This window comes from Phaseolus vulgaris, chromosome 6, assembly GCF_051622355.1.
Source record: "Phaseolus vulgaris cultivar YP4 chromosome 6, ASM5162235v1, whole genome shotgun sequence".
Taxonomy (NCBI): domain Eukaryota; kingdom Viridiplantae; phylum Streptophyta; class Magnoliopsida; order Fabales; family Fabaceae; genus Phaseolus; species Phaseolus vulgaris.
Window position 1 is genome coordinate 13830670 of NC_143503.1, and position 12329 is coordinate 13842998.

Genomic DNA, 12329 nt, shown 5'->3' on the forward strand with positions numbered 1-12329 from the left:
TTATACACCCAATGCAATAAATTAATTAATGCAAAATAAATAAATAAATAAAAATATAATATTTTATTTTAATAATGATGATTATTATCAAGAAAGTTATCCATAATGAAAACTTATATGTTAAAATATTTATCTAATAATAATATTAAATTAGATATAAATTAAATTATTGAATAAAAAATTATTATAAATAGTTGTGGTAGGAGTTGTGAAAGTATCGCTTCTCTTTCTGCTTCTCTTTCTGCTTCTCTTTCTTCTTCTCTTTCTGTATATCATTGTTTGGTTCATTCTCCCTAACATATTCACAATGTCGTCGACACTGCATCACTATTACAGTGTGACTAGGGTGAATGAAGAAGACACCACAGTTGTGCCTGGTAATTCTTTCAACTTCGAAATCAAAGTAATGTATCACTCAGCCGATACATTCCCAGATGGGTTACAACATCAACTTTTACCAGCATCAATACTCTCCCAAGATTTCTTTCAAGAGGGTTCAATCTTCTTACAGACAGTGTTGACACTTTCACCCTTCGCCGTTGGATGTCCTGAGGAAATAGCAGAAGGGATTGTTTCTAATGTTCAAGCCATGTTCAGTGTTAACAGCGCTTCTGAATTTCTTGCTTTGGAATCATCCCAGGAATCTCCACAGCGAGTCATCCCTTTAACAGTGGCAATTATAATCTTGAATTATGGAGACCAGGCAGCTAGTGAAGAGTACATGGAGACTTCTAGAAGGAATCAGAGGGTCATTTATAGAAGGAGTCCAAGGCTGAGTGCTAGAGCGAGGCAGCAGCAGAGTTCTAGAGTGACTCAGCAGAGTTCTAGAGTGACTCAGCAGAGTTCTAGAGTGACTCAGCAGAGTTCTAGAATGACTCAGCAGAGTTCTAGAGTGACTCAGCAGAGTTCTAGGGTGAGTCAGAGGCCGAGTTCTAGAGTGAATCAGAGGCAGAATTCTGCTGTGACTCATACTTCCGAGGAAGAAGCCATAATAAATACATTTTTGAAGAAATGTACTGTTATAAGAGGACGTGAAGATTGTTGTATCTGCTTGGAAGCTTTGAGTAACAATGCTGAGTGCTACACAATGCCATGCGAACACGCCTTTCATCTTCCATGTATTCTCACATGGCTCAAAACTAGTCATATGTGTCCCTTGTGTCGCTTCTCTGTGTCAACAGCAGGTGAAAATTTGGCAACAGAAGGTGAAAACTTGCCAGCAGCAGCTGAAAACTTGCCAACAACAGCTGCAGAAAACTAGCTTAAAACCAGCAAGAAGTTAAATAATTGAAAATTTTTATTCAGTTCTTTTCAATTCATGTAATATTGCTTCAGTGATTTTCTCACTGTATGAGTCTGTTAAGGTTATCTAATATTTTCTTGTTATTCAATTAAGCTGGTTATTTTGGTTCATATGGGTTTCTCTAATTTTCAAAAGTATTATTTGTGTTATTTTTTTTTATCGAGGTTCGTAAGAATTTTGCTTAAGACACACAAAGTGTCCCCTTTAGTATCTTAAACAAAGATTCCTGGGTAATGCATGTTCTGTAGGAATCATTTGTGAAAAGAGGATGAAGAGAGGGTTATAGTGTGAGGTGGGGGAGTGATTATAGTGTTGGCCTCACGAGATGCTGTTTTAGTGAGATTCAAGTATTGAGAGAAGTGGCCAATGAGGGTAAAGCGAGGGGAAACTGACACACATTGTAGGGCGTTGGTTAGGGTTAAGAAGCTACATGTGAGTGTTGGGAAGTGAAAATGGTTTTATCGTAATGAGGTGAGGTAACCACGCATGCGCGGTAGGGTTACATGCATGAAGACACGCGGCTGTTGAACTACATGCAAGAAGACGTGTGCACTGTAGTATTACATGCATAAAGACGCGTGTGTGGTGATACTGTTTTTCTTTCTTGGTTGCATCGAAGACTTCCCTGTTCAACTGTTTTTTTCCCGGCGTCGTATCCAACACTTCGCAAGTTGGTCCCTTGCTTCGTATCCAACGCTACGCAAGTTGGTTTCATTTATTGGAATAATGACGTTGATTTGTCAAAACTTCTCTCCAACCCGAATTCATTTTATCAAGTACGCGTGAAGTATAACCCTAAGTTTAATGCTAACTACTGTTTGATGAAAGTTGTTTATGAAAAGGTTTTAATTAGATTAACTGCTTTTATTAGTTAAATACTTTGAAAGTAATCTCTGAAATATTAAAGTTTTCTTGTTCAAGCTTGTTCAATGAAATACATAGTGTTAAGTTAATGTGTTTTATTTTTCAGTGTGTGTGGAAATAACATTTTTTCTTAGTGATTTATTGTAAACAAACATTTATTACTTACTCTATCATAAGTATATGATGTTAGTACTTGATGATAATGGATAACCATAATGGTACTTATGAGTCTAAATATTGTACCTATCCCATGTTGATTTGGTTTCAGTTTATTTTATCTTTTTATTAAGAAATGACATTCTTGAAATTAAAATTGAAATAGGAAAAATATTTCTAACATTTTAATCTTTTAGTGGTAAAACTTTCCAACTTCTATATTCATAAACCCTTTTAGATAGTGGGGGAGCAAGCCGGAAAGAAAAGTAGCATCAACAACATTTTCTTGAGTAAATTTTCATGGACATAATTTATAGTGAGATAAAAGTTTGGTTCTAGTATTTTTTTTTTTTTTAAACTTTATAACCTTTGTTTCTATCTCTCATTTTTTTTACTCTAGCTAATAAATAAGGAATAATCAAATCATCCTAGAAGAAAGTTCACAGTTCACTCTCCTGCTACATTGGGGAAGAAATACAACTATTTATATGTATGATCTGTTGACAAGGAAAATTAATGACATTACATTTTTCCACCAATCCAACTATCACAATAAATTTTCGTTAAACTTTCTAAGATCCACTTGTGCTTAAATTTCATTCTTGGAAATGCTAATTGAGCTGGGAAAAGCTCATTACATAAGAACGATCCATTAATAAAAATAATATTTGAAAAAAATAACCTATACATTTTATAGTAATCAACAAGGAGAGCACAATGTCAGTGGGAATAGTTGTAGAGTTTGATGAACTTATCTGATTTCCACCTCTAAGAAGAAAGAGAGAAAAGAAAAAAAAAATGTAGAGTTCAATGTGTCATTCATATCAGTCAACTCACTAAATATTGAATTGTAACTGAAAATATATATTCTAAAGTGTGCAGTGGAAATTTAAATTGTTTCATTAGTAACATATACAATATTTTGGGCCTAATGTTGTATGTTAAAAAAAGAAATTCAGATTTCAGAAAATGGTTTAAAAATATGACAATTTGATTTGTTTGTCTCTTTAAGAACTATATATTATTATCACATAAACAATATTATCCAGCCGGTGTATTGAATGTTTTTGTGGTGGTTGATCTTTGTATAAGGGTTAGGATACTTCTAAAGTATCTTTTAATTCAATTTTATTCTTTACTTTTAAAAAAAAACATAAACAATATTATAAAGAAATCATACTATACATATATATAAAAGAAATTTTAGAATATCTAAACCACAATTCTTACATAGAGTGTAAGAGAAAAGAAACCATAAAATAACCCTATACAACATATTACTTATTATTAAAATCAATAAAAATCATATATATGTATAATATTAATTTTTATCTATTTTACTATAGTAAATACATGATAATTTTATATAACGAATCACTTTATCCAAATTAGATTGAAGTAAATAGATGAAATTTACAATTATAGAGATTAAAGTAAACATATTAAAGTCATAAAGATAAGTAATTGAGTTTTTAATGTAATTTCTAAAATTTAACCATTCATCTTTAGCAAATTAGCTTTTCAAATGAAATTGTTTTATGGTTATAATATGATGGAAGAGTGTCTTCATCCGTTGAGATTTATTTGATAGATTGGCGGAAGTTTCATGGATTGTAGCGGACAAGAAGTTCACTTAGAGCTTGTGGATTCCTTGAAGGTGAAGGATAGGTATGGAGAGTGATATGTGAGACCTAATCACTTGGTTTAGTGGAAAATTGAAGACCAAACGTCTATCTTAGGGAGGGTAGGAGACAAGAGTGTAATTGGTACAAATTTGGCAGCAATTTACTCATTGATTAATCTTACAAAATGAGAGCCAAACACCTCAATTTATAGGAGAGAGGGCTGAACATTTTGGAGCCAAAATTTTAAAATTCAAAATAAAACTCTCCAATGAAAAGGTGTCATGTGGAGTCATGATTTCCATGCTTAGCTCACACCTTCCATGCTAAATCTTTTCCACTCCTATGTTGCCATGTGGACGTCCATGTGCTCCATGCCAAGGTATTTTTGTTCTCCAATATACCCTAGACGTTTTAGGGTTACATTGGGCTCAAAGAAGCCCAATTGTTACCCTGACTAGTCATTTTTAACCCTAACTAGTCATATTTTACTATTGGCTCAAATACAAGCCCAAAAACCTATACTGTTTGGCCCAAATATTTAGTCCAATTATTTTATGCTACTAGGCCTAATACATGACCCATAAAATCCTAATCAACTTTATACAATTTATTTAAGCTAAAGCTTGGCCCAAAAATAATGTTGACAAGTCAACAAAAAGCTCAGTTTCTTGTGTTCTTCTCATAAAAGCTCTAGTTTATGTTTTGATGACTTAGAGAACTTCTTGGATATGTTTGTACATTCCTTCACCCTAGAGTTGTCCTCTTGATTGGGCCTACAAAAATAAGCAAAAGCTCAATTTAGACCCATATGTGCAATTAAATCAATAAACAACCTCTAGGTCTTCATCCTCCTTATTGTATGATTGTGTGAGACTGGACGGTTTCCATCATAATCCCAATTTTTATTTTTTACTTCCAACTTTTCATTTTATTCATGCCATCATAATATATGAACAAAAAAAAGAAGTTATGTATGTATAGGCACATGGTAGTTCACTAAAATTTCAATCACTATAAGTTATATGCAGGGCATATTCAACAACAACAACAAAAATCATGTGCATTACTTGCTTGTACTATTTCACTTCTAGCAAAGTAGTGATATTTATTGTCTTCTAACATAATCATGGATATATACATTTTTCAAGTAAATGCAAAGGAAGTTAAGCCACTCCTCTATATTGAGGCAGTGAGTATATAGTTTTAGTCGAGAGTTTCATAGGATTTTTTTATCAATAATAAACAATAAAATTATATAGTAAACTTATAATAGAATAACCCATATATAAATAGCACCAAGATTTGAGTTACATATTGTTCCATCATGTCCTGTCTGATCAAAAGAAAACATCTCTCCCATTTCTAACATCCCAATTCAAACGATCTTCAAACTTTCCAACCCAATCCTCAGACTTTCCGTATGTATTGCACCAGAGGCCAAGTCCCTTAAGTGACCAAAGAACTTTAACCACTACACCAAACAAGTTCTTTTGTCATAATATGATTTTTATTATACTTATTATTATTTATATTAATACTAATATCATTTATACTATTAATATTATTCATTTTTTTTATCAGCAATAAAAAAATATATAAATATTATTAATATTATTAATATCATTTATATTATTAATATCATTAATATTAATAATGTTGTTATTATTAATATTATAAATATTAATAATTTTTTTATTATTATAATATAAATATTAATAATATTTTTATTATTAATATTATAAATATTAATAATGTTGTTATTATTAATATTATAAATATTAATAATATTTTTATTATTAATATTAATAAAAATATTAATCAATATTATCATTAATATCAATATTATTATTATTAAAAATATTATGTATGTAATATTTTATATACAAATACAATATGTATGTAATTATTCTCGCTTCATACGTTTCATGCAACACCTAATTTATTTTTAGTTTTTTAATGGGCTGCAACACATATGGTCCAATTAGAAAAAATGTGTTATAATTCTAATCGGATATAGATAGAGACAATCAATATGAAATATTATTATTTATACTATTGTTTATATTGTTTATATTTTTTATTTATTTTTTATTTTTTTAATAATTTTAATATTATAAAATTTTCTTTAATTAAATTAAAAAAATAATTAAACTCAAATTACTTTTCTAATTTAATTCTAACAACGTAATAAATCTTAAAATTATTTCAATTCCCTATAACCTTCTTTTATATTTTTATTTTTAAATTTTTTTATTTTAGTTTGTTCATTGCTTTTAATTTTCATCAAGAACTTTACGAATCCAAATCCATATTAAAAATCTGTATGTAACACCCACTTTACATATGGATTTGGACCCGTATGTAAAAATCGGTATGTAATGCTCACTTTACATACGGATTTGTATGTAAAAATCGGTATGTAACACTTACTTTACATACGAATCTGGATCCGTATGTAATGTTCACTTTACATATGGATCTGGATCCGTATGTAACGCTCACTTTACATACGAATCCAATTCCTTGTAAAAATTCGTATGTAACGCTCACTTTACATGCGGATTTAAATCCATATGTAAAAATTTGTATGTAATACTCACTTTACATACGAATTTGAATCTGTATGTAATAATCGGTATGTAAATAACAAATTTCTTGTAGTGAAACCATGTTATTATTAGTCCTTTTCTCCTTCAGGCCTCTCCATCCTCCATACTTAGATTGAATGACCTCCATCCACAACCCCCTTGTCCGAATTCAGACGGCAAGTCCATTTACCCAACAAGACCAAATTAAATTGCCTAATATTATTAATACCGAGTTCACCCGCTTCCCTGGATTTACAAACCTTATCCCAAGCAATCTTCCGCCCTTCTGACCCTGAACCCCACAAAAAATTCCTCTGCAAGCACACAATCTTCTTCAACATAGTAGACGGTAACTTCAATAGAGAAAGATAAAACAAAGGTATTGACGATAAAATGGACTTAATCAAACATATTCTCCCAGCCATCGATATGTATCTACCCTTCCACATACCCAGTCTGTTCTTTATTCTGTTGAGCACTTCATCCCAAAACTCACCCCTCTTATGACACCCCCTACTGGCATCCCCAAGTACTTAAAAGTAATTCTTATCACCTCACAATTTAGAATTGTCGCTAAGCGGAGAATCTCCATCTGATCCACCCCAACTCCTCAAAGTCTACTCTTGAAGAAATTCACCTTAAGACCATATGCCAACTAAAAATAGTTCAAAATAACCTTTATGTTAAATAAATTTTTAATATTTGCTTTACAAAAAAACAAAGTGTCGTCAACATACTGGAGCATATTTACCTTTACCAACTTTTTCCCAATCTCCAAGCTCTCAACCGTAGTCCTATACATCCCAGCTAGACCTTCAGTCGCTATAAGAAACAAGAACGAGGTCACCTTGTCTCAACCCGTTCTTCGGAATATATTCCTTAGTAGGAATCGCGTTTACAAGAATTGACATCGATGCTCATTCCAAACAAGCTTTAATCCAAGCAATCCACTTTTCATAGAAATCGAGCATGCCTAACATATAATAAATAAAATCCCATCTCATAGAGTCATAAGCCTTCTCATAATCCACCTTGAAAAACACATAACTTTTCTTCTTCCTCTTCGTCTCTTCTAAACTTCATTGGCTACAAGAATGCTATCCAAAAGTCCATTTCCTTCAAGAAAAGCAGATTGCCTAACGCCGATGACTTTACTAATCACATGTTTCATTCTGATAACCAAATCTTCGAAACGATTTTATACACACACCCTACCAGTGATATAGGTCTATCACTAAGTTGTTGCAGATTGTTAGTCTTAGGAATAAAAAAGATAAAAGAAGCATTTGATCCCCTAGGCCACTTGGTGTTAACCATAAAATCATTTACCACCAAGACGAAATCTTCCTAAAGGCAAACCCAACAGAACTTAATGAAACTGAAATTGAATCCATCAGGACTAAGACTCTTTGAACTTTCACAACTCCAAACAACATTCTTAACTTCCTTTTCAGAGACAACTCCAACCAACAACTCGTTATCTTCGTCGGATATAGAGTTGAACCGAACATTGTCCAACCTAACCATGGGTTCAGACTCCCCAACAAATCTAGGTTCGAAAAATTCTCTAACCTTGGTCTTTACCACCTCCTTGTCATTGCACCACTGACCGTTCACTACCCCATTGATCCCGTTTCTCAATCTCCTCCACTTCACAGATGAATGGAAAAATTTGGTATTTAAATCTCCTTGTTTCAACCACTTTAGTCTTGCTTTTTGATGCAAGACGCTTCTTGTATGAATAAGTTTCGACTTTGTTCAGCCAGCAAAAGTCTCCTTTCCTCCCTCCCAAACTCATGTAAATCGCTTTCATCATCTCTTGCATCTAGCTCTTGAATTTTCTTTTGTAATAAATCCCTTTCTTGATTGACGTTCCCGAAAACCTCTCTATTCCACTTCTTCAAATCTAATTTTAACTTTTTCAAATTTTCTTTTAATACAAACATCCCTTCGCCAAACACCTCATAATTGTGCCATTTGCTGCAAACGAAATCTAAAACCTTCCATCTCTTTGCCACACATCCAAACTCCTTAAAGGTTTTGGACCCCAATCCACCGACGAAACTTTAAGCACTAAAGCACAATGATCAAAGACTGATCTCGTGAGAACGAATTGTTTACTATTTGGCCAAACTTCCACCCATTCTCTGGAAACAAGAATCCTGTCAATTCTGCTCTTAATTGTCTCATTCGCCGTGTACCAAGTGAACTTTATTCCGATCATTGGAATATCGAACAACTCGGAGTTTTCCATGAAACTATTAAACCCCCTAGTCTCTCTACTACAATTTGATACTGAAACAACGCTTTTTTTCTCCTCTTTCCTTCTGATTGAATTAAAGTCCCCAACAACACACCACACCCTATTTTGTTGAATCTTCCTGAATTCACTAATTTCATCCCAAACTTCCTTTCTTTCTTTTAACGAGCCAGAACCGTAAACATTCACTGTCATAATTTAGCTCGTCATATTGAAATTACTTCTCCACATAGTAATAATTCCTCCTACATTATTAACTGCACCGTCCTCCACCTAGACAATTTCATTTGAACTCCAAAAATAATAACAACTTTTCTTACTAAAACTCTGAGCACTTTGTCTCTTGTAGCAGACCATTCCAACCTCCTCCTTCCTAATCAAATCTCTTAAGTATGTTCGTCTCACGCTTTCTCCTACCCCTTTTTGTTAATACTAATTAGACTCCTCATCAGCGATTCTCCGTCTAGATAATAACTGCAAATCCTGTTTATGACGACCTCTTCTTCTCCTAACAATGTAGCTTCATGGTATTCATCTTTTAACCAAAGCATTCTACTATAGTGTTTAACATCACTGTCTTAGATAATAATTTATGAACTTAATCCCCTTAACGAATCTGACGATAACCTTTCATCCAAAACTAGCCATCATCCTCCCTATTGGATAGCTTGTAAAAAGTGACTTCGTCTCGCTTGCCTTAGCCCAACATTGGTGTCGAAAACCGTTGCCTCTCCACTCGGTGCAAACCCCACCATATTCATCCTCTCCGCAGCACTTGGTATCTCACCGTCTATCTCGCATCCAACAGTCCCATTGCTTGCGTCGTTAATCCACCGCACCTCACCCTCTTCCTTATTAACCTGCACTGCCGCCACCGCCGCCCACCACGCTCGCCATTTCTGAGCCAGCATCATCCGCCACGACGCGAGTTTCTGTTCCTGCGCCGGCGTCGTTCGTCACGACACGCGTCTCTGCTCCCGCACCGGCGCCGTCCGCCGCGTCGCACTTTCCCTGCACTGCCCCTTCTCTCGTGTCAGCGCCGTCCGTTGCACGCATCCCCGCTTTGCCTGCCTCCGCAGCGAGTTTCGTCGTCCTCAGAGTCACGCCTTCGTCGGATCTCCAAAATTCTCGTCCATTCTGTTGCGAGCCTCTGTCGGCGTCACAGAGTGTCCCGCGCCAGAGACGGTATTCGTGATCTCCTTCTCTGGCACGCCAGCTTGCTCTCCTCCTTCTTCTCCGTCGTGCCCAGCACTAGCTCCGCCACCGCCTCCCACCTTGTTCATGGTCAGGGTTCATGTGGCTAGCTTTCTTTTTCAGACTTCACTTCTCTCCGCCATTGAGGGATGTCTTCTTTTATGAACCTGGCACAAACCTCCCGCTTTATAGCCTACACCAAAAGCAACTTGCAAAACATCTTGTTTTATAACATTAGAGTACATACAACATGACAAAAGACATAGCCCTTATGTTTAACATCTTGTTGTATTAAAACCTAGAGTTGCAGAGTTAACACTGTTTACTCGAATCCAACATGCGGTTTACCAAAACTCTACCCAGTTTACTCATATTAAAGGCTTGCCCTTTAACTTTTAATCCTCCCTTCCTCTTTTTCCCTAACCTTTTAGATTTCTCTCAACACCAATCAGACTCAGACACTAAAATAAATATGTGAACTTGACTTTTGAGTACTTGTTTGTTACCAAGACCATATTCTTAGCTGTGCTATAACAAAAATTTCCTCTACATCTATATTTTTCTCCCTATAAAGGATATTGTTCCTATGTTTCCATATAGTTCATCCTATGACTACCCAAATACATTTCTACACACTATTACAGTTGTCACTGATCTCTACCAACTGAAATTGCAAAAAGTATTCCTTAACTTTACAATAATGTTTTGTTTTGTTGACACTCTTTATTCTCTTACACACTCTTCACACTGAAAACGTGGCCACTGTTGGTGATGTGGCAAGGATGATGAGGTGGCAAGGACAATTTTGTAACTGCTAGGTAACATTTGAAAAATTGGGGAAAGTGGAATTGTGAGGGGAAAGGCGTGTTATCGACGAGCGTTTTGAGAGACAGAGAGGGAGAGAAACTTAGGGTTTGAAAACGGTGTGAGAAGATGAAATTTTTTAACGCGGAGGGAGAATCAGACGGTTGTAGACAGTGGCAATGTTAGAATCGAGTGGTTGTTGGTGGGATATGATGTTAGAATCGAATCGAGGCATGTTCGTGGGAGGGTAAGCAGAGGTTATAAGAAAAATGACAATTATTGTAGTTGTATATACTACTTCCTTTTCCTTATCATAAATTTAGAAATAAATATATATAATAAATAATAAATAATAAATTTATAATTAAATGATATAAAAAATATTAAAATAATAATATTGGAAGTTGTAATATGATTAAATAAAAATTTGAGGTTGTAAATATATCATTATCTTTTTCAAATGAATTCTCTTTATTTTTCTGATTTACATTTGTTTTGGTAAAATACTTGTAAATTTTTCTTGGTGCGATGTTTGTATATCCTTAACTTGTAATTTTCCATAAAGATAATCAGAAACACCATCTCTTTTACTTGTGAAGCTCTTGGTAAGCTATGCATGGAAGAAGTTATGAGGAAAATGACAAGTTAGAGTGAGATAGTACTAGTTAGTAAAAATCACAACGACAACAAATTATTTCAAACATAATTTTTTGAGTGTGGGCTATGATTGTGTTAGTATGACAAAAGTGGTCTTTATTAGCGACAATTTCTTGCAATGAGAAGGAAGATTAAACAGTGAAGTCAAAATTGGGCGTTGCTTTTTGGATGCTTTGGTTTTTCTGGAGGTTTTCTTTAATTAAATCCATGGTTTAAAAAGAAGCAAAAGAAACAATAATTCTCTCTGTGTGTATAAGTTGTCCCATTTTTCGGTGGGTTTAGCATTTGATTGCCAAGATAACAAGATGGGTGAAAAGTGAGGTGGATACATTTTCTCATTACTCCAAACATGATTACATTTTTTTTCCTGTTAGTGCGTCAAATACAATTATTCCACATTTGTCTTTTGGAATTTTGCTAATGATATCATATAAATGCGTTTTTTCATGATCTAAGGTACTAGTTTTAGTGTTACTTGATACCTTTTACACTAATCATGATTTATAATGGTATAATGGGAGTTTCTAAGTTAATCTGCTTCAGCTCTTTTGCATTTAAGGGATTTAACTATTCATTTTGATTATGTTCTCTATTAGACCCTAGAATGTAACTACCAATCATGTAATTTTGGAATTGAATATGTACCAAAATTTCATAATGACGTGTTTTAGAAATGAAATCAAACTAATATGATGATTATGATACCCTCTTGATTAATCTAATTTTTAGTGTTTTTTAATTTGATTGTATAAATTACGTGTTATTAAAGGAATAGACAATTATAAGTAATTGTGGAAATGTTGTATACAGTACTTAAATAAATTGGTAGTTTATTAAATTACCTGAGGTATCTTATTTACTGCATCTTTTGTTATCTC

The 12329-nt window shown here is 33.9% G+C and overlaps 1 protein-coding gene across 1 annotated transcript; it reads left to right on the plus strand.

Moving 5' to 3' along the window:
• Positions 1-241: 241 nt before the first annotated feature.
• LOC137833011 (uncharacterized) lies at positions 242-1413 on the plus strand. Its single transcript, XM_068641408.2, has one exon. It carries the CDS (start codon positions 308-310, stop codon positions 1259-1261), a length of 954 nt encoding a protein of 317 aa, XP_068497509.2. The 5' UTR covers positions 242-307; the 3' UTR covers positions 1262-1413.
• Positions 1414-12329: the final 10916 nt, after the last annotated feature.

Bases quoted from the DNA above. Each gene is read 5' to 3' on its own strand.
- LOC137833011 (XM_068641408.2), top strand. From the start codon at position 308: ATGTCGTCGACACTGCATCACTATTACAGTGTGACTAGGGTGAATGAA.